The sequence below is a fragment of the Cyprinus carpio genome, chromosome B1 (assembly GCF_018340385.1).
Source record: "Cyprinus carpio isolate SPL01 chromosome B1, ASM1834038v1, whole genome shotgun sequence".
Taxonomy (NCBI): Eukaryota; Metazoa; Chordata; class Actinopteri; order Cypriniformes; family Cyprinidae; genus Cyprinus; species Cyprinus carpio.
Window position 1 is genome coordinate 10,177,423 of NC_056597.1, and position 23,345 is coordinate 10,200,767.

The 23,345-nt window shown below is 38.2% G+C and overlaps 1 protein-coding gene across 2 annotated transcripts in view; it reads left to right on the forward strand.

Moving 5' to 3' along the window:
• LOC109108374 (polypeptide N-acetylgalactosaminyltransferase-like 6) overlaps positions 1-23,345 on the forward strand; it is a 224,313-nt gene that overhangs the window by 194,927 nt on the left and 6,041 nt on the right. For both annotated transcript variants that reach the window (XM_042716527.1, XM_042716526.1), the window contains exons 8-10: positions 17,068-17,185; positions 19,087-19,194; positions 20,817-21,038. In XM_042716527.1, coding sequence (XP_042572461.1) covers positions 17,068-17,185; positions 19,087-19,194; positions 20,817-21,038 — 448 coding nt within the window. The remainder of the gene's footprint in view (positions 1-17,067; positions 17,186-19,086; positions 19,195-20,816; positions 21,039-23,345) is intronic.

Genomic DNA, 23,345 nt, shown 5'->3' on the forward strand with positions numbered 1-23,345 from the left:
CAGAATGAGAACATGGATCCATCATGCCTTGTTACCACTGTGCAGGCTGGTGGTGGTGGTGTAATGGTGTGGGGGATATTTTATTGACACACTTTGGGCCCCTTAGTGCCAATTGGGCATCGTTTAAATGCCACGGCCTACTTGAGCATTGTTTCTGACCATGTCCATCCCTTTATGACCACCATGTACCCATCCTCTGATGGCTACTTCCAGCAGGATAATGCACATTGTCACAAAGCTTGAGTCATTTCAAATTGGTTTCTTGATCATGACAATGAGTTCACTGTATTAAAATGACCCCCACAGTCACCAGATCTCAACCCAATAGAGCATCTTTGGGATGTGGTGGAACGGGAGCTTCGTGCCCTGGATGTGCATCCCACAAATCTCCATCAACTGCAAGATGCTATCCTATCAATATGGGCCACCATTTCTAAAGAATGCTTTCAGCACCTTGTTGAATCAATGCCACGTAGAATTAAGGCAGTTCTGAAGGCGAAAGTATTAGTATGGTGAAACACAGTATTAGTATGGTGTTCCTAATAATCCTTTAGGTGAGTGTATTTGCATTAGAAGTCATTTGTAATATTATAATATTATATAATATTTAAATAGTTATCTTTATTTGTTGGTCATTTTTCAAAATTGAAGTAAAGAGATTTAGAATATTATATATATTTTTACATAAATACACATTTTCTGCTCTTTTTAGTGTTGTTCTCTACAGTTTGAGATACAGAAACACAAACATGCAATTCATTCTTCCAAATCACAATTTATTGAGCAAACTGATCAAATAAATGATCCTAAAACACATATGTCTTGATAATTATACAGTGAACAGTTTTGCAGAGATTTTTTCTTGCAATTTGGATTTTTTTTTTCCTTTTCTTTCTGACTTCCTTTTTATTCTTTATTGTTCCCTCTACAATTTGCTTTAGCTTTTGATCTGCCAGTCCGTTTCAAAATCTCATTTATTTCTCCTGCACCGAGACATTGTGATTGACCTCATTAAACCTGTATTGTGAATAGAGGATATATGAAATGTCACTCTGACCAGTGACCTGCACTTATGATACGCTCAATTATTAGCCAGGAGCCTTAATCCCAAAGCTTTCATTACCATACTGTTGCATTGTGTTTCAATGTTCACATGTAAACATTTTTTTTTTATATTATTATTAATCTTTTTTTTTTTTTGTACCAGCTTTTCTACCACAGCTCATGTCAATCTATGATTCAGTGTTCAGTATTAGTAACCTTCAGCATCATAAGCAGTAGAGCAGCTTTTCCCTAATTTTTTATTTGTTTTTTATTTTGTTTTTTGCCTGATGTACCCTCACAGCACCATCAGAAGTCTTCAGATCATCTACAGTTAATCAGAAATGTGTTTCTTCTAATGCTGATTATACTAGATATGGCCATTATTGCAATAATTCCCTCTAAATTAAATTAAAAACAGTGGGTGAAAAACTCACACACCAAGTAGCTTCCTCTCAAACTGAGACAATTTGAGTAAATTGAAGCAATTTGAGAAATACTGAATCTGTTATTTTATAACTAGATTTAGTTTGATTTGAGACATTTGATGCAGTCAAATGGGTAAAAAATGAGTTGTTTTCTCAGGAAGTGCAAGTGATATGAGCAGAGAAAGAAATCAGTTTCTCTCTGGAGTCTTCATACTGTACTTGATCTCTTTCCTTAAAATTGTTTAGTGATTAATTGTTGGGAAAAGAAATCACAATATTATTTTTATTCAACATTTTATTTTATTTTATTTTATTTATTTGAAGTCATAACTTGTGTTTTATAGTTTTAACTGAACAAAATTGAAATCTTTCCACCCTTGGATGGGAATGACTGCAGTAGAGAGACACTTGTGTGTGTGTGTGTGTGTGTGTGTGTGTGTGTGTGTGTGTGTGTGTGTGTGTGTGTGTGTGCATGCTTTTTTGGTCCCCTATCACATCACAGCACGTTGCACCCCAGACTAGCCATACCAGGCATTAAGCTGTGGATTAATTTTTGGGGTGGGTATGAGGTCTTGAGAAAATCAGCTTTCCTGAGTGTGGCGGAGTGAAGACTCTCTCACTCACTTATGTACACCAACACAAAAACACACTTTTACACAGTCTTACAACCAGCCTTCATGACTGCTGCTGCACACATGTGGATTAGAATGTTAACATTAGTGGGATGCTGCAGGGCTTTATCCACAGACCTTTGTGACTTTCTGTGGACTCCAGACCTCTCCCTCCCCTCGGGTTGCTGGTTCTTCTGTATGCTGTGCCCAGTATGGCCTACTGTAGTTCATCCAGCATCCCACTCCTCCTCCAAGGCCTGAGGGCAAGTTATATTTTCTGCAGTCACTGGCTCAACCCATGCCCACCTGTCAGGGATCAAACACACCTCTGTATATCTGTTCCAGTCTGCAGGGCTGTCAGCATTACTGACAACATGCAATAGGCAGGCAGAATAACTCCCTTTTTGTCCGTATTTAGCTAAATTACCATTTAAATTTGAAATGTTGACCAAAAAAAAAAACATACACCCCTGAACATTATTATTAATAATAATTACAGATACAGGCACAAAGGGGTCAGACAAATCATTTGAACACCTGGGAAATAGGCAGTATTTCCTAATTGAGTTGTTTTACCATCATGTCCCCTTAATACAGCTTCCAACCATCTTAGAATTGATTCATGAACCTTTTGATAGTCTTCAGTTTAATGTTGTCTATAGGAAGATCTGCCAATTGTTGCCAAAATGTTGAAGGAGGGAATCTGCTTCTCACTCTTCTCTCTAAAAGTTTGATAATATTCGAGTCAGGTGATTTGTCTGGACAGTACAGAGGGTGAAGCTCATTTTGGTGCTCCAGCCTCCAGGTTTTATGATCATGACTCCTTGGTTTTTGGATTTTAGCATTGGCATCTGCGATTAAAGTTTTAACAATGGAGCTCTGTGAAGTTCTCTTCTCAAATACTGAGGTTTGCTGGCAGCAGTAGTTCTGTGTTGTTTGGACACAATCCTTCTTGGTGTTTGACAGTCCTTGTCATTGACTTTTGGTTTTTGCCCACTATTCTTCTTTCCTTCATTTGTCTTGCCATGCTTTATGCATGCAGCTTTTTGTATAAATTTATTATTTGTGTACTGTAAATTGGGTGTGTACTGTAAATACTGGGTGTATATAACATTTTCTCACACACATACATCTGCTTATCTCTCAGCATGAGAAAACTTCTGTTTTCCGTCTTTTAGTTTAAAAAAAACAGACTTATTCACAGCACAGCGTGAGTTGGTAAGCGTCATTACACTGTAAACTGATAAACATATGGATATGCATAATCATACCTGAAACAGAAAGCTAATAAATACAGTAATATTCCCTCCTTACTTCAGAAACGGTGAGCTTCCACACATACACGCACACACATCAACATGTCTCCCATATGAGAAGAGTTTCTTTGAAGGGAGAAGGGCGTGGTCTCAAAATGAAAGATGAATGATCACAACATCAGCAGGGGTCACTTATACATCATTAAATACACTCACTGGCTACTTTATTAGGTACGTACATCTTGCTAGTACCGGGTTGGACCCCCTTTTGCATTCAGTACTGCCTTATTCTTCATGGCATAGATTCAACAAGGTGTTGGAAACATTCCTCAGAGATTTTGGTCCATATTGACATGATAGCATCACGCAGTTGCTGCAGATTTGTCAGCTGCACACAACTGCCGCTCACTGGATATTTTCTCTTTTTTGGACCATTCTCTGTAAACCCTAGAGATGGTTGTGCGTGAAAATCCCAGTAGATCAGCAGTTTTGAAATACTCAAACCAGCCCATCTGGCACCAAGAACCATTCCACGTTCAAAGTCACTTAAATCCCCTTTCTTCCCCATTCTGATGCTCGGTTTGAACTTCAGCAAGTTGTCTTCACCACATCTAGATGCCTAAATGCATTGAGTTGCTGCCATGTGATTGGCTGATAAGCAATTTGTGTTACCAAGCACTTGAACAGGTGTACCTAATAAAGTGGCCGGTGAGTGTAAATAACACAGAGTTCATTTTGCCCACATACATGAACAGTTTTACGTTATATTATTGATTGTTTATGTTGCTAAGGATGTTGCGCAGTGATACACAGAACCATTGGATGAAGCTTGAATATAAAACACTAATGACCAATCAGAATCCAGGACAGAAACGAACCGTTTTATAAAGTGAATTATAATATTATATTAATATATATCAGTAAAAGTTACAAAGTAAAATTATAAATGTACTTGAAAATCCTGATACTGATACCTGATAATTGTAAAGCTTGAATTGTCTTTACATTTATTTTGAAAGATGAAGCTCGCGATTATGGAAAGGGGTGTTACATTTCCGACAAGCGCTTGCGGTGTTCGGCCAATCACAATGCACTGGGTCAGTTGGCCAATCAGAGCAGACTGCACTTGTTGAAAAGAGGGACATTGTAGAAAATGACTCGTTCGAGAGAGGCGGGGCATAGAGGACCTACAATAATGTACAATATTTGAAAAATAATATGTTTTTCTAACATTAAAGCATGTCAACATATTCTGTTACACCAAATACACAAGATAATGATCTTTAAAAAGCATCCTATGACCCCTTTAATCAAAATCCATGTCTCGACACTTCAAACATTATTTAAGGGGTTTTATGTATTTGATCAGAAGTAAAAGTAATGAACAACAAATATGAGTGTAAGAACTAGGGATTTGATTTCTTTATTGACTGAATTTTTATTCATTTTGTGATTTGTCATTTGGCAAAGATGCTTATGAAAAATCAAAGCTGGGGAAATGCATACAAAAAATCAATGCAGAAAGTAATATTCTTCATATTTTCTGTAATACAGTCTGAGTACAAGGAGACATTTTTCATTACATGCCAGTCTCTGAGGGGAATTAAGAGGACAGCAGGATGCAAAGACTGTGATACTAGAGTTCAGTTAGGAGAGAGAAATGCATATACTTCCAGTGTTTTTATTTCCCACCATGCCACCAATAAAACTCAACTCCCACCGGCTCACATTTTACTCTGACCTGCATATCTGTGCTCCCATTCTCACTCTCATTGTCTCTCTCACAGGAAGGGCCTGGAATGTTTGTTGTGAAACATTACTCATGAATGTGACACTAAACCCTCAAACATTTCAATGGGTTTTTATAAATTCGATCCATTCAGCAGACCCAGGCCTGTTTGATGCGTCATGCAAACCACAACAGAGATTTGTTGCCTTCCATTCGACGCGTGTACTGTCACAAACAGTTCTGTTTAACTCTGTCTGGTGTACCAGGCAGTCCTAAGTCCCCCGTATGCTGTTTATCTTCCACTTCAATTCTCTGTGAAAAGTCCACCTACAGTACATAACATCTGCCTAAAGCAGTTAACAAGCCAAAGTTAATCTGACGTGCCTCTCCTTGCGCACTCAAGCCTCTCGCGTGGGCTAAGACTCTTCCGTCAGAGCCGTGTTGCTAGAGGGGTGACGTCTCCTCTGCCAATTTGCTAACTTTACTTCTGAAGGAGCAGGCTGAGGCATTTTTATGAGGGTGAAAAAGAAGCATAGGAGGGGAAGACAAAATGCATCTGTTCAGTCTCCACGCATCCTTTTTGCTCTCCGTGAGACATCTGCGTTGAAAGAGAGATGCGGAAAACTTTGCGACGTAATGGGTACGTAATGAGCCTCTCCTGCGAGCCACCCTCGACCGTGGAACAGAATCCTTCTGGCTTTCGAAATCCCCCATCCTTTTATTTTAATACTTTATTACCTCTCGCCTCAACTGCTGGCTGAGCAACCTAGACTGGCACATTCGCATGTGTGAAGCGTACGCAGCTAAGAAGCCTTAATATAGATCTTACCGCCTGTTACAAGATGAAAGCGGGCCCTCTATCTGGATCACAGCTCATTTGTGCAATGACTGATCCGCTGAGAAGTCAGAGCTTTCTTCCCTGACTTCCCTCTGATTGATTGAGAGAAGAAGAAAGAGTAGTAAACCCAACGTATTGGCGTTAATGGAAGCACGGCGAATGATTCACCTCACTACCTTGCGACATGCGTTAGCTGTTGGGTTAAATTACATTATAACACCAGTCTGTGAATCTATCCCAACCTACAGGGAACTCAGAGCTGAAGTTGAATCTGTATCCTCACATCGCCCCCTTCTGGCCAGGATGAGAAGTCACAGTCAATGGCAGGAGATGATAACAGCAGGATCCTATTTCCATATATTACAGACCTTATTGGCCCTTTATTCATTAGAGATGGCTTTCTATAATGGGGTCGCATTGTCCCCAATCTTCCGCCTTTCTCTGAGGAGGAAATGAATAATGGATTCATGGTGTACATATGCTTTAATAGTGATTCACGGCCTTGCCTTTCACACATATGCCCTTGCTTGGCGTGTACGACACCTTGAACTCACAAAAATGTGCAAATGTATGAAGTTTTCTCTCCAGGTGTAATGGGATTCCTGGAAAGTATGATAGATGACAATGGACTCAATCCTTTCTCCGCCTTACTGTCTCTGTCTCTTTCTGTGTCTCTCACACTTTATGCATACTCTGACCTTGACTTCAAGGAAGTACATTGAAAATGATTTCCTACTACAAATCTCTTCTAAGTCCCCCACAGTTTTGTGTGAATTTAACCATTTAATATGCAGCTGTACAATAGGACTCAGAAAGAGATGATTATGCTAGAACTCGCTCCACTCCCACCCACCATTCAAGCAAGATTGGACATTTTCAAATGGAGGTCTTTTCTACTGAGAATAGAAATCTTCCTGCTGAATTTGCCAGGGACGGGAGTAAATAGTGGATTTATATTTATGGAAATCACAGGGACAGCGGGGATGATGGGAGAGAGAGAGAGAAAGAGAAAAGAAAAGCTGATGAGCTCTTCAGCCTGTGTCCTCCTTGCTCCACAAAGACGTTTAAGCTTCATAAATGTTGTATTTGGGGAGAAGTTAATTGGATTTATGTTGCTCAGGCCTTGAATGCAAATTGTGATTGGCATCTGCGTGGCTGGCACTTTTTCCATGATTGAAAAGGGGGGGGGGGGTTCCAGCATGAAGGTGATGCAAAAACGTTGTTTTTGTTTTCTTCTTTTTCTGTAACAAATGCTTTGAATTAGGAATTGGTCATGTAGGTTATATTTTAAGTGTTTTTGTTGTTGTTGTTGTTTTTACCATTAGATATTTTCAGTGGTAGTGTTTTAATTAGCACACTGACAGCTGGCTGTGTCTTAAATGAAGTACCTGTAAATTACTATAGTGCTACAGCCATACACATTTAAACAAATATTTTAGGAAGTTTGTTTTAGTTTCTTGAGCTTTGCCTTTTTTAAGATGCAATGTGGAGTTAAAATCAACCTGATTTTTTTAAAATGCATATTGAGTGAGTATTAGAGAAGATTCATTATTTAATAAGGCTCACAAAGGGTGCATTTATTTGTTCAAAAATACAATAAAAACAAAGCAAAATGTAAAACATGTTTGCTGTTTTCTGTGTGAATATACAGGTGCTGGTCATATAATTAGAATATCATCAAAAAGTTGATTTATTTCACTAATTCCATTCAAAAAGTGAAACTTGTATATTATATTCATTCATTACACAAAGACTGATATATTTCAAATGTTTATTTCTTTTACTTTTGATGATTATAACTGACAACTAAGGAAAATCCCAAATTCAGTATCTCAGAAAATTAGAATAATGTTAAAAGTTTCAATATTGAAGACACCTGGTGCCACACTCTAATCAGCTAATTAACTCAAAACACCTGCAAAGGCCTTTAAATGGTCTCTCAGTCTAGTTCTATAGGCTACACAATCATGGGGAAGACTGCTGACTTGACAGTTGTCCAAAAGACGACCATTGACACCTTGCACAAGGAGGGCAAGACACAAAGGGTCATTGCAAAAGAGGCTGGCTATTCACAGAGCTCTGTGTCCAAGCACATTAATAGAGAGGCGAAGGGAAGGAAAAGATGTGGTAGAAAAAAAGTGTAAAAGCAATAGTACAAGCAACCCTGGAGAGGATTGTGAAACAAAACCCATTCAAAAATGTGGGGGAGATTCACAAAGAGTGGACTGCAGCTGGAGTCAGTGCTTCAAGAACCACTACGCACAGCCTTATGCAAGACATGGGTTTCAGCTGTCGCATCCCTTGTGTCAAGCCACTCTTGAACAACAGACAGCGTCAGAAGAGTCCCATCTGGGCTAAAGACAAGAAGGACTGGACTGCTGCTGAGTGGTCCAAAGTTATGTTTTCTGATGAAAGTAAATTTTGCATTTCCTTTGGAAATCAGGGTCCCAGAGTCTAGAGGAAGAGAGGAGAGGCACACAATCCACGTTGCTTGAGGTCCAGTGTAAAGTTAGTATACAGTCAGTGATGGTTTTGAATGGGGTGCCATGCCATCTGCTGGTGTTGGTCCAATGTGTTTTCTGAGGTCCAAGGTCAACGCAGCCATATACCAGGAAGTTTTAGAGCACGTCATGCTTCCTGCTGCTGACCAACTTTATGGAGATGCAGATTTCATTTTCCAACAGGACTTGGCACCTGCACACAGTGCCAAAGCTTCCAGTACCTGGTTTAAGGACCATGGTATCCCTATTCTTAATTGGCCAGCAAACTCGCCTGACCTTAACCCCATAGAAAATCTATGGGGTATTGTGAAGAGGAAGATGCGATATGCCAGACCCAAGAATGCAGAAGAGCTGAAGGCCACTATCAGAGCAACCTGGGCTCTCATAGCACCTGAGCAGTGCCACAGACTGATCGACTCCATGCACACGCCGCACTGCTGCAGTAATTCAGGCAAAAGGAGCACCAACTAAGTATTGAGTGCTGTACATGCTCATACTTTTCATGTTCATACTTTTCAGTTGGCCCAGATTTCTAAAAGAAACTTTTTTTTTGTATTGGTCATAAGTAATATTCTAATAGATACTGAGATACTGAATTTGGGATTTTCCTTAGTTGTCAGTTATAATCATCAAAATTAAAAGAAATAAACATTTGAAATAGATCAGTCTGTGTGTAATGAATGAATATAATATACAAGTTTCACTTTTTGAATGGAATTAGTGAAATAAATCAACTTTTTGATGATATTCTAATTATATGACCAGCACCTGTATTTTAACATGAAATTTATTCCTGTGATGGCAAAGCTGAAGTCTTCAGTGTCACATAACTCTGCAGAAATCATTCTAATATGCTGATTTCCTGCTAAAGAAACATTTCTTATTATGATCAATGTTGCTGTTTCTTGATGAATAGAAAGCCTAAAAAAAGAAGCATTTGTTTGATTTTTTTTTATTAATATATCCTTGCTAAATAAACGATTTTTTTTTTAAATGTACTGAGCACAACTTTTGAAAGATAGTATATTATTATAAAATATCATTTTTATTATAAATGTAGCCAATATAATATTCCACGTTCAGTTGATTGATAAATATATATATATATATATATATATATATGTTATAGATATTATATATATAATATATATATATATATATAAATATATATATATATATATAGATATTAGTGCTGTCAAATATGTGTTTACATATTATGTATATTTAAGAAAAATCTAATTGTTTACATAATATATGTTTGTGTACTGTTTATTTATTACGTATATATAAATACACACACATACAGTATATATTTTGAAAATATTTACATGTATATACATTTATATACTTATATTCTTATATTTTATTTTAAATATAAATAGATTTAATATATAGACACAACATATTTTTTATAAATATATAAATGCATGTGTTCGTATTTATTTATACATAATAAATATGCACAGTTCACAAATATATATTATATATATACAAAAACTTTTATTTTGGATGTGATAAATCGCAATTAATCATTTGACAGCACTAATATTTATATATATATATATATATATATATATATATATATATATATATATATATATATATATATATATATATATATATATAAACAAAAATTAATAAACAATGAACATTAGTGTATGTAGAAATTAGTAATATATATTTGATTGATTAATCTAGATTATTAAATGCTGTAAACGTTGTTCATTGTTAGTCCAGGATACTGAATGCACTAGCTAATGTTAATAAACTAAAGCTTATAGTAAAGTTTTTCCAAAAATACGTTGTTTTGCACGTTCTTACTCTGAATGTATGTCAGGAGAGACAGGGATCGATGCCAGCTGCTCTTAGGGGCTTTCTCTGAAGGGCTGTCTCCAACCAGCCTGAACAAATGATTAGTTATATTAGAATGAGCACAAAGCAAACAGACCCTTTAACTTAGAGCCCATCCACAGAGGACAGACACGTGGAGCCACACAGACTGACAGCACATTTAGCTAGTATACAATGCACAAACTATGTCTCTTCCTCTCTCTAGTTCTCTCAGAATAATTACCGTAAGTCAAGGGAACAAACATCATTGTATATGTAAATACCTTTCTCTCTCCCTGAGGTCTGTTTCCAGAGATTATGCTATTTAATTGAGGAATAACACAAATTAATAGTCTAAAAAGAGCCTAGTCACAAGACACTCTTTCTAAAAATGGCAATTACATTATTGTGTATGTAAATACCTTTCTCTCTCCCTGAGGTCTGTTTCCAGAGATTATGGTATTTAATTGAGGAATAACACAAATTAATAGTCTAAAAAGAGCCTAGTCACAAGACACTCTTTCTATAAATGGCAATTGTGGCAGAGTTTAAAGACTCACCTGCACCGATTACCCCTTAGTGTTGCTTTTTATTAGCCCCAGTGGAATCAGCAGACCACCAAGAGGGCTTGTCAACACGGGGCATACATGTCCTCAGGGAGTCGTTCTGTGTGTGTGTGCATGTGCTTGTGTATTTAGGTCACTGTGCTGAATGGTAATAGGAATGAGAGCAGTATTAGAGTGGCCAGTGTGCGAGAAGGTGATGAATGCTAATGAGTGTGAAACAGGGCTGAGAGGTCGAGACCCCACTGAGTCCCTCAAGACCCCGAGAGAAAGCTGCCCCAGAGAGTGTCCTACATACAGACAGAAAGAAGTGTGTGTGTGTGTTTGTGTGTGTGCTTGTTTCGCACCTAATGTTTAGAGAATGGGCGACAGCAATTCCCCGTCTTCGCTCAAAGCGTTCCATAATCACACTCCAACTCCACTCTGGGTTTTTCATTTCTCATTTGCATTTGTTTGTTTTGTTGATTTTTCTGCCATATCTGGCTGCAAGATTCTTGATTTTTCTTCTAGATTTGTATGATTGTATGAGTATTTTTGAATAGAATATTGTATTACACCAACTTAACCAGATTAAACATGATAAAGTATTAAGAAGTAAAAGGTATCATTGTTTTGGTCCAAACCAGCCAAGTTTCATTATATTTTATTGGTCACATGGTTTACATTCCAAACAGAATTCTCATTTGACTGAAGTAGTGTTCCATTGTGACTTAAACAGAATTTTTTAAATGAATGCAATCCAGAAATGCTGCCTTGTTTCTTTCTTGTTTTCTCAAAGATAATTGGGCCATGAAGGTTTTTTCTAATTATTATCTAAATATGTAATTTTATTTATTGTATTTTTTATTGTATTTTTATTTTTTAAGCATAAGACATTTTCAGCAGTGTTGTTTAATTAATGTGCTGACACTTTTATGCTTTAACTCTTAGACAGCTGGTTTCCGTTTCTGTGGTGTCGCACCATTAACCCCACCAACACAGAATTCTCATTGGACCGAAATAGTACTCCTCATGTATTTTAGATGTCCAAAATGGCTGAGGAGTAAATGATTGTAGAAGTTTAGAAAAACAAATACCTCAAGTCAAATCCCTCAATTTAATTAAACCTTAATAAAAACCAAACCAAACAAAAAACCAGAAGACATTAATAAACAGAAGACATGAATATACAGTGTAGGTGTTTTTAGTTTTATGCTGAGTGCACAAAAAGAGAGGCTGTGTTGTGATTCCACCACACCCTATTTTCAGCACAAAAAGAAAAAACAAATCTCTCTTCAATTGAATCACATCACAACTAGACAAGATATTATTTCAATTCCATATAGTTACACCCAAGTTCACCCAAATATTTCAATTCCATTCCATATAGTTATACCCAACACAAATTCACTAAAATTAACTTATCAGCTTCTGTTCACAAACAACAAGGGCACTTGTTGGCTTCTGCGGTAAAGCGTGAACTCACGATGCCTTGAAAGTGGACAATACCAGCTTTTTTGACAAAATGTGTTTAAGTTTCAGATTGCGCCATATAATAATGCACGGCACTCAGTTAATTTTAAAAGTGGTGTTTATCTGTTGTATGTATATTGGTATATGTTATCGGTATATGTCGTTAAAGGAACACTTTATAATTTCTTGAAACATCTTTTTACTCTTTTTAAATTCTACAATACATTATTACTTTCAGTCATGAATTTTCAGGGAAAAAAAGATTCTGTTGTTTTTACCTTTCAGATTGTGATTCTGAAGAGTCATTTTTGGTAAAGTTTTATTTGTTTTTGTTTTTTTTTCTGATTAAACTTGTCATTTCCATCTTTCTTCCACACTGCTAATAGTCTTAAAACACTGCTGCTTTACAGTCTGTTAACACATTGTGCCTTTGTAGCAGAGTGAGAACACACAACATTCTGACTTTCTGTATTAAAATCCCTCCTCGCTCCAGGCAAAAACACACAGATCCCCTCCATGTTCGTTTTCACTTCACATCGCCTCACAGGAAGGGCTCATTTTGTTAGATTTATACTTAGCTAGGGGGTCTACATCCAGGAGGGCCGCCCTATTTCTATCTCTCTCTCGCTCTCTCTCTCTCTCTATTTCTCTCTTTTATCTTCCTCTCTCTTCTGTAGTAAGGTATTTGACCTGGTGGTATGCTCCAGTGGTGCAGAACACTCCTGATGAGAGGTTCCTCTGCTTCCTTCACCTGCCTTTCCATCACACACACTAACACTCCACCACATCGACCCACACTCTCCCCTCAGACCGAGGCCTAAGTAGCCAATCAATACGGCCACCGCAGCTGTTCCTATATCCTTATATTTACCTCGCACGGCAGCCTCACCACGCAAGCGGCCCCTGAACTAATCAGCTCCCTCCTCTGTGTCTGAATAAGAGACCGAATGTTGAAAAACAGACACATCCTAAATGAACTGAGCCATTGTGAATGCATGAACGCACTGGGAGACGAGAGCGAGCAAATACAATCAAGAGCCCTAGCTGTGGCTAGAGCCGTCAAAGAAACTTCTCAAGTTGTCAAAGCTCTCTGGAGCCTGTTGATCGCTCGCTCCAATCATCCCCATCGCGGATTCTTGCCTCTCCTGATGTCTAAGTGATTCTATTTCTTTCTGCCTGAGTCTTCTAGCTGGGTGCTCAGCTGATCAAATAAACCATCGATGAACCCCATAGCCAATGAGCTGGCTAAGCACCCACACAGTCCATCATCTGCAAGAGCCAAGACACAAATGTCCATTCCAGGATGGCATGTTCCACAACGCCACAAAATCTGCTGGAGCGGCTGTTACTGGCGGAGGAAGGGAAAAAAAGCAACATGGTAATTTCTCCAGTGGAGTGCTTGTTCCTCCATTAGCTGCCTTAATTGAGTAGTTATATATTACTGTTATATTTCAGCACCTTATTAAATCGGAAGGAAGCAGGCCAGAGAGTATTACGTGAGAGTAAATTGATTTTGGCGCCGTGCTGCTCATCTACTTTGGCCATCTGTACACAAACCCATTCCTCCAATTATTGTTTATGGCTTCCCTCTTTGTCTTTGCTTATTCTCGTTCATTCTCCTCTCCGCTTCCTGCTTTTAGCCATCCATAATATTTTGGCTCTGCTTAGTTTAGATCACACAGAACCCAGCACTTTTCATCCTTGTTAAATGCTGACCATGAGGTTTCCACCAGATACTCTGCACTTGGTGGTCACATAATTATTTCATTTTAATTGGAGAAAAAATCAGCCTGATATATCAGTATGTTTTGTAGGTCAATCCATCTGTTGTTTTATTGTTTTGTCTTTGATGAAAGATGATATTAAGACTTCATATCAAATCCTTCCTTTATTTATTTTTTTAACTCCTCCAATTGATTCAGTATATGCTTCAAAGAATTTTACTCAGATGAACAGAGTTGCAAAAAAATATAGAACTTTTTTAATATTTGAAATCGTTCCATAGAAATGGTTTTCATGAAGTGAACAGTGAATATGCCAATCTGACTGTTTTTGGCAATGGTTTGGTGTATTGAAACATGAATCAGTAAAATCATTTCTATGATGGATTAAGAGAGTAATTTTGGCACATCAACTCAAAAGTTTTGGGTCAGTAATTAAAGAAGTTAATACTTTTTTTCATCAAGGATACATTAAAGTAATCAACACAACAGTGAAGACATTGTATTTGATACAAAAATATTTTTATTTTAGATAAATGCTTTTGTTTTGAACTTTATAATCATTATATAATCCTGAATGTATCATGGTTTCCACAAAAATATTAAGCTTTCAACATAATAATTCATGTTTCTTCAGTAGCAATATTAGATTTATTTCTGAAGGATCATGTAACACTGAAAACAGGATTAATAGCTGCTGAAATTTCAACTTTGACATAATGAAAATAAATAATATTTTTGAATATATTAATATAGAAAAGAGTTCACTAAAACTCTAATCAAATTGTATTACTGTATAATCATATAAACCTGAATGTATCATGGTTACCACAAAAAAATATTAAGCTTTCAACATAATAATTAATGTTTATTCAGCAGTAATATTAGATTTATTTCTGAAGGATCACATAAAACACAAAAAACAATAAAAATCTCCTCCAAAAACACATCTTACACAAAAAAAAAAAAAAAAATTTTTAAAAAATATATTACTATTGAAAAGAGTTCACTAAAATTGTAATCAAATTTTATTACTGTATTTTAAATCAAATAAATACAGCCTTGGATAAGAGACTTCACAAGCTCCCAAACTTTTCAACAGTAGTCTATGTAGGTCTATTTTTGGTAATAGTTTTGCCTAAATTTGTGAGACTAGTCTTTCTGAATTTCTTGGAGCACATTGATTCAAATGATACCCTTTATTCCTGCATCATCTAAATTAGGCATGTTAATGTTTTTTTAGGTTAGACTAACAATTCAAAGAGGGCAATTGGAGAGTCACACCTCTTAGTAAACACATTTGTTAATTTCACTGACTGTGTAAAGCCACCCATGATGAATAAATGAGGCCTGCCACCCACACCACTAGCACCAATGACAGATGAAATGTCTGGCCATAGATCATCTCAGCTTTACCCATATCCCATACCCCCCCACCCCCCACCCCAAAATCCATGCTCTAAATACTGAATAAATAAATCCACCACAAATCCTCTCTCAACCCAGGGCTCACTGTCATCTGTGCAGTGTGCAAGTGCAGTATATGCATAACCATAATCCCAAAACATGCTGTCATTCCAGCCCTTGCATTACCATATTTCATCCCACATGCTCTATTAAAAGATTGCACTACTTACACCAACAGACACTTTGTACCGCTTCATGTCTGCTTTAGCCAAGTCTCGGGATTCAAACGCCACTGAACAACTAGAGAGATCCATTAAATCCATCAGTATCCCCTCTCAAACCCCAATGGCAGGCTTAAGCCCCGTAAGTACATGTGATATAACGACTGAATGCAAGGTTTGGAATCACAGTAAGCATTAATGAAAATAGCACAATGAGGATAACAAGCAACTCATTAGCATGTTTGGTTGACATCTGCTTAACTGCAGTTCTCTCTCACTTTGATAAATAAGTGATTTTGACTGGACCTTGAGCCTGATCATGTCAGTGAGTAGAATTCAGCTTCCAGTTTATGTCTGATTCTACCATCAAGGATTGTTTGCTGATGTAGAATGAAAAATGAGCTTATTAATATATGCTATGATGATACCATCTATCTATCTATCTATCTATCTATCTATCTATCTATCTGTCTGTCTGTCTGTCTGTCTGTCTGTCTGTCTGTCTATCTATTAATATAACTGTTGTCTTTTTTAATATATTTTAAAATGTCATTTATTTCTGTGGTGGCAAAGCTATCTGTCGGTCATCTCTGTAAGGTCTCCAAACCTGTTTTTCAAAGATTTAAAAAAAAATCTGAAAAAATTAGACTATTTAAACTAGTTAAATTAAATTCTATTAATACTATAAACAAATTAAACATACACCTGTTTGCTAACACAAAAAAAATCCAAATCAAACAACAACTTAACTACGGTTTTAATTGGAAATTAATTCAATTCAATTCAAGTTTATTTGTATAGCGCTTTTTACTGGGGAGCACAAGTAATTTAGTGGACAGATGCGTTTTGTGACCTTAGGGAGATGAGGCTGACAGAAAACGCATAACCAATTGGAATATGGACAAGTTAGGTAGCCACAGACGATGTTGCCAAGATGAGGCTGACAGAAAATATAACCAATTGGAATATGGACAAGTTTTACACTATTTATGACAATGTAAGCAGCATTATTCCGACACAGACTCTCTGTCTATGCATTGTTGGATTTGCGTTCAAAGTTGCACAACTTATTGTGAGTCATGTACATATGATAAACTCTGACCCGCTGACTAATCGACTACTTTCCTGTACCAGTTTGCTGATAATAGTAGTCATGTAAGCCCTAGTGTATCCACCTACTCATCAATATAGATTTTTTTTCTTATTTACATTTATTGATTTATTCAATATAACCCAAAGCCATTTGCAAGTGAGAAATAATAATAACACAAGTGATTCATCATAAGAATTTTTTAAACTACATTTATATTAAGTGACTGTTCCGTCCTGAGTTTCTCCTGGGGTTATTTGACCTTAATTGGGGGTCCTTCCTGAACACTGTCCTTCAGGTTCTATTAAGACTTTGTCTAAAAAATCCAGTATGAATTCTAAGAAATGGCTGAGCATGTTGGTCTTTCTGCTTCCCGCAGGTCTCCTGTGATGGCCGGAGGCTTGTTTGCTGTAAACCGACAGTGGTTCTGGGAACTGGGAGGATATGACACAGGCCTTGAGATCTGGGGTGGTGAGCAGTTTGAAATATCCTTCAAGGTGAGTTAAAGCATCTGGGTCGATTCCGCTAAGCAAATCACAAATAAATTCTCACAGACCTTACGAAGGCTTCTTCCTGTTGTTGGCCTTTTAGAACAAAATAATCAAACAGAGTACAAGAAGACCCATTAAAATGGATTTCAAGACACACCCTCCAAAACCACATTCAATAGCTCCTGATCCATTGCAAACCCCAAGCTATAACTATACCAGTTTCCTTTTCTCACACTTACTGTGAGGCGCTCTGTCTGTCTGTCTAGACAATCTTTTCTCATTCTTTTCAACAATAAAGCCAGAATAAGATTGGACGGCAAAGGTTATTTTCTTCACTGTGTTACTAAGCGAAGCCTCAAAGCCAAAAGCGCACCAGTCGGCCAAAATAAGGTGGTGAAGATAGCGGAGCTGTGAGTCTGTGCGTGTGTGATTTTGTGTTTAGACTGGCTAGACTGCTGAAACTAATTAGATTGTGTGATCCAGTGATTGGCTGTGGCTCTGAAGTAATTCGGTTTTGATTAGCGGGGCCAAAACTGGCACCGATGGATGTGAGGAAGTGTTCTATTTATCAGTTCTGACATACCTGCCAACCCACTCTTTTTCATTAGACTCTCACTTGTGCTGGCACTGAACTTTGTTATTGGAACACCATCCTCTGTGCCTCTCTAGTAACTATGGCAACCACAAAAATAGTTTAGAGGCTAAACCGGCTGTTTGACAGTTTTGTTTTTTTCTTTTTTTTATTATTATTGTATTTCCTTCTATGCATAGTGTTTGCCTGTTGTTATTTGTCATAAAGTTGTACCATTCACATTTGACCTTGAAATATGGTCGTAAAATACTCCATTTTAAAACTTCGGTATACTGTAACACTGTGTCTCCATTCGGATCCGACATGCAACTACAAACTGAAATAAAAGCCGGGGCTGATTGGGTCTGGCATCATCCCATTGATTGGTTGCCTGCCACGCTCCGTCCAAGTTTCATCCATCTGTTCGATGTAGGCAGCTTTCTAAATGCAATTCAAGTCATCTTAATATCTAAAGTCCTGCCATGGCTGCCTCCATTCATGCATTATGATAAAAGAGGCTGTGAAAAAAATGTGAAAATGATTCCTGAAACTTAATTTGTTACATGGCTTCCTCGTTTATCCTCAAATGAGGGATCGGCAGGGGCTTTTTCTTGCTCACTTTGTAGCACTGGTGTTTCGAACGAGTCTCTCCCCATAACGATGGGGTCTGTGAAGTTAGCTTGACCGCTAACCCGCCGCCTGGCAGGAGAGATAGGTCTGTGCGGTTTGATATCTGCAGACAGCTCTCTCGAGCCCAGCGGGTGACCGAGGAAGAGAGAAACTGTCAGACTCAACTCGTCCAAGTAGAAGCCCCCCTCCCCACTGCCTTCTCACCTCCCTCTGTGTGTCAGTGGCCCTGGCCGAGTCCACCCTCCACCATGCCTGAGCCAATTCTTGATACGGACAGGCACATCAAAGCCTTGGCCTTAGTAGAACAAAAACAGAGAGATGGGAAGGGAAGCATATTGAACGCTCGCTTTCTTTCTTTATCTCTCTTTTCTTTTGGTTTAAAGAGGAAAAGTAGAGACACAACCATGAGGCAGTTGGAAAACTCTAGTTCTTTCCTTCAGCGGTTGCCAGTCGATATGTAATTGGAGCCCACGGCGAGGACGATGCTTGATGCTGGTATGATGTGGAAGCGTAGCAATATTTCTAGCTAGTCTGTCCACATATTCCCACTGAGACCTTCTCAGACTGCCTGTGCAGGAGCTCACAAGGATGTGATCCATGAGGCTTTTTGAGCTTTTTTTAACTGTCTAAGATAATGAAGGATAGAGGCAACTCTGCATGTACTGTGATGTAGTATAAATGTTTGAGAATGTGTGTGGTTTTTCAGGTGTGGATGTGCGGAGGCAGCATGTATGATGTACCTTGTTCAAGGGTGGGCCACATCTACAGGAAGTACGTCCCCTACAAGGTGCCTTCAGGGACCAGCTTGGCAAGAGTGAGTAGAACTTCCACTATCCTTCCAAATGAGAAAAGATAGAGTGTTTCTCTACAGTGGCCCAATTCTGCCCAATTTTATAGTGCTCTAGATCCACAATGTTCCTGAGAAGATCTTAATCATATTCTGCACGCATGATAAGAGTATGGAGAATACGGGTAGCACTCTGCTCTTGACAGTGTATATATATATATATATATATATATATATATATTATATATATATATATATATCCTTTACAATTTTCTATATTTCTGAATAAATATGTCCCAAAACATCATCAGATTTTCTCACAATATCTGTTACATACATAAGAATGACAAAATTATCATAAACTATCCTTTCAGAACTTTGTCGTTTATTTATTGAGAAAAATATCTATTGTTACATATCTGTGAGTGACAAAAGTATGTGAATCTTTGATTTCAGTATCTGGTGTGACCCTATTTTGCAGCAATAACTGCAGCTAAACGTTTCATGGAACTGCAGATCAGTCAATATCTTGTAGGAGTCTTAGCCCATTCCTCAGTACAAAACCGCTTCAACTCTGTGATGTTGGTGGGTTTCCTCCTATGAACTGCTTGCTCAATCAACTTCAACAACATCTCAAACTTAAAAAAGTCAATCCCAAAACATCAAATTCCAAAACACCATAACCATTCTTCAGTAAAAAAACCTTTATTAGGAAGACTTGTATGCTTGGGGTCATTGTCTTGCATGACCCATTTTCTCTTGAGACTTAATTTACGGACATAACATAACTAACATTTTCCTTTAGAATTTGCTAGTATAACTCAGATTTCATTCTTCCATCAATGATGGCAAAGCTAAGTCCTGACCCAGATGCAGCAAAACAGGCCCAAACTATGATACTACTACCACCATGTTTCATAGGACAAGTTTCTTTGCTGGAATGCAGTGTGTTCTTTTCTCCAAACATAATGATTCTCATTTAAAACAAAAAGTTCTATTTTGGTCTCATCTGTCCACAAAACCTTTCTCCAGTAGCCCTCTGGCTTGTCCAAATGATCTTTAGCAAACTACAGACGGGCAACAATTTCTAACAGTAGCAGTAACTTTCTTCTTGCAACTCTCCCATACACACCATGGTTGTTCAGTGTTCAGTGGTGGACTCATGAACATTAACATTAGTCAATGTGAAAAAGCCCTTCAGTTGCTTATAATTTACACTGGGGTCCTTTGCAACATTGTGGACTATTACAAGTCTAGCTTTTGGAGTGATCTTTGTTGGACAGCCATCTGTCTGACTGTGAATTTGTGGAGTTTAAACTCTTTAGAAATGGTTTTGTAACATTTTCCAGCCTGATGAGCAGCAACAACTCTTTTTTCTAAGGAGGTCCTAAGAGATCTCTTTTGTTTGTACCATGATTCACTACCACAAACTTGATCAGACTTTGATAGATCCCTGTTCTATATACAAAACAGGGCAGGCACTGACACCTGATAGTCAATCCACTGAATGAAAACACCTCTGAACAGATGGACTCTAATTTCACCTTCAAATGAACAGCTAATCCAAGAGATTCACATACTTTTGCAATGCACAGATATGTAGCACTGTTCAAATGAAAATCACATATTTCCCTCAATTCGTCTCATAGAACCTGAAGCGAGTGGCAGAGACATGGATGGATGAGTACACAGAGTACATCTATCAGCGCCGGCCCGAATACCGCCACCTCTCCACCGGTGACCTGACTGCTCAGAAAGAGCTCCGCAAACACCTCAAATGTAAAGACTTCAAATGGTATATGAACACTGTGGCCTGGGACCTGCCCAAATATTACCCACCTGTGGAGCCACTGCCAGCTGCCTGGGGCGAGGTGGGTGATCAAAGACCCTGTTAAAATGTGCACATGCCTGGATTGAGCAAAATGCAGAATTTAATATCTGTCTTTTAATCATTCTATTCATGATTTGGAATTTGAATTGGATTAGTTACATAGAGATGCTGAAATGAAACTTGAAAGGGAATTAATTTAAGTGGCTGTTAATTTTAAAGAAAGTAAAGTACAGTACAGTTACACATCAGAGCAATTTGAATAAAACAATTTTTTTGTATATAGTAACAGTGGATGGACGGATGGATGGATGGATGGATGGATGGATGGATGGATGGATGGATGGATGATAGATGGATGGATGGATGATAGATAGATAGATAGATAGATAGATAGATAGATAGATAGATAGATAGATAGATAGATAGATAGATAGATAGATGCTGCCTTTTTTGTTAGACCTCGTTTCTCTTTGTTCACCCATTAGTGGGTGCATGACCTTTCCCCGCTTGCTTGGTTTGAGTTACGCACTAAAAATGACACAGTCATGAATACATCTTATGTGAGACAGAGCATAGATGTCAGTACAGGTATTGGCATATGTTTGTGCATATGACATAGAGTTTCTGTGGAAATGTTTATTGATTTATGAGAAGCACTGCCTGGTGAGATATAACATATTTTTCATCAAAGACAAGCAGGCGGCCGATCCTCATCTAAACCCTCATCTTATAAACAGCGACATCACATCGTAACCATTGTTTGCATCACTGCTTCCTAATCCATAAATAAACAGAAGATGCGTACATTTATGACTCAAGCTGATACAAGAAGACAGGCTATTCAGGTCATTCATTATCATCTGGGTTTCCTGAGCCAGAACAGCGGTTCTCGGGAACACGTGTGGAGAGACGGGCCTGCCATTTCTCTCCATCTGCAGTTCTGCCATGTCTGTTATAGTGGGGGGTATTTAATATGCATGGACTGATTCCCATCTTGTGCATTTTGATGGGCCTTTTTAATCACTGCTGAGTGATGAACCTCACAGACATCATGCCTTAATGAATCCCCCTGGGGAATACCATCTCCTCTTTTTTCAATCCCCTGCCGTGATGTGTCAGAAATGGCAAGTAATAATTTACAAATGTAATTAATTTCCCATCCAAATTAATTGGAGGGCTGACGCTTGCCGTAAAGCATATCCATCCATCCGAGCTGCACATACAGACCAAGGTAGTAATGGAAACTGTTTCAAATGTTTCAGTGGAGGCAGCCCAAAAAAGTCCATTACCCAACAACATGCCGTCTGTTTCACTTATTGGCCCTCTCTGCATTAGCAACGTAAATTGATAGTAAAAAGGAAAGGCTGTGTGGTGTGCGGCTGGGGAACCTGCTCGGGGGAAATTTATGCATGGTAAATATCTCCTTTCCTGAGGCAAAATGATAGTAATTTGACTGTCAGGCTGATAGCTTTATACGCCATGCTCTCTAGCTGGTCTGCCAGCCTGGCCACCTGTCACCCCGCCTGATGTATTGCACAATAAAAGAGCCTCATTGGACTTTCGAAGCCACCCCCACAGGCCATGACAGAGAGAGAGAAGGGGGTATAGCTAAGGAATGAAACAGGCATTTGTCGACATTTTCAGCAAAGGACAGGGGTCACCGTCGGCATGACCTCCAGCTGACAGGGCAGTGAAATGGGTAAGCAGGCTGTCAACCATATGCCATTCGGCCACCTGCATGTGTATATACTCTCTCTCTCATCCACAGCTGTTTCATTGCCTCTTTAATACACTCACTCACACACTTTTAATAATGCAATCAGCAGACTTTTCAGCCACTTCTATGCTCATAGCCATTGCTGCCAAAGGCTGTTATAGTGTAAATGCAGTTGTTAGGTTTCCTGTGGCTTGAGAGGAAGAAGAGAGGAGAGACCCATGCTGATTTGGTCTGATTCTGCTACATTTCCCTCTAAAGAGCTTGTGATTACATGCACTCTTCTAGTGTAACCTCATATGCTTTAATTCATTTTCCTGGTTTATTTTGTGGTATAAAAATGATTTTATTCAAATTTTATTTCTTTTGTGCTCCGCAAAAAAAGTGCTATGCCGTGAACAGGTAGTAGGCGCTGATGATTTGACTTGAGCAGCACTTAAAATGATGCAAGAGGAAATGTTCTTGCTGTTTCATTCTAATCAGCACAGCCTCCTGCTGAATTTTAGAAGAACTTTAGAAATGACGTGAACAGAGGCTTTCGAAGAGCCACAACACTGGCTTTGAGCTTCTTAAAACATACTGGAACACATTTATAGCTGCTCTGACTTCACAGAAATGGGGCTTGGTCGTAAA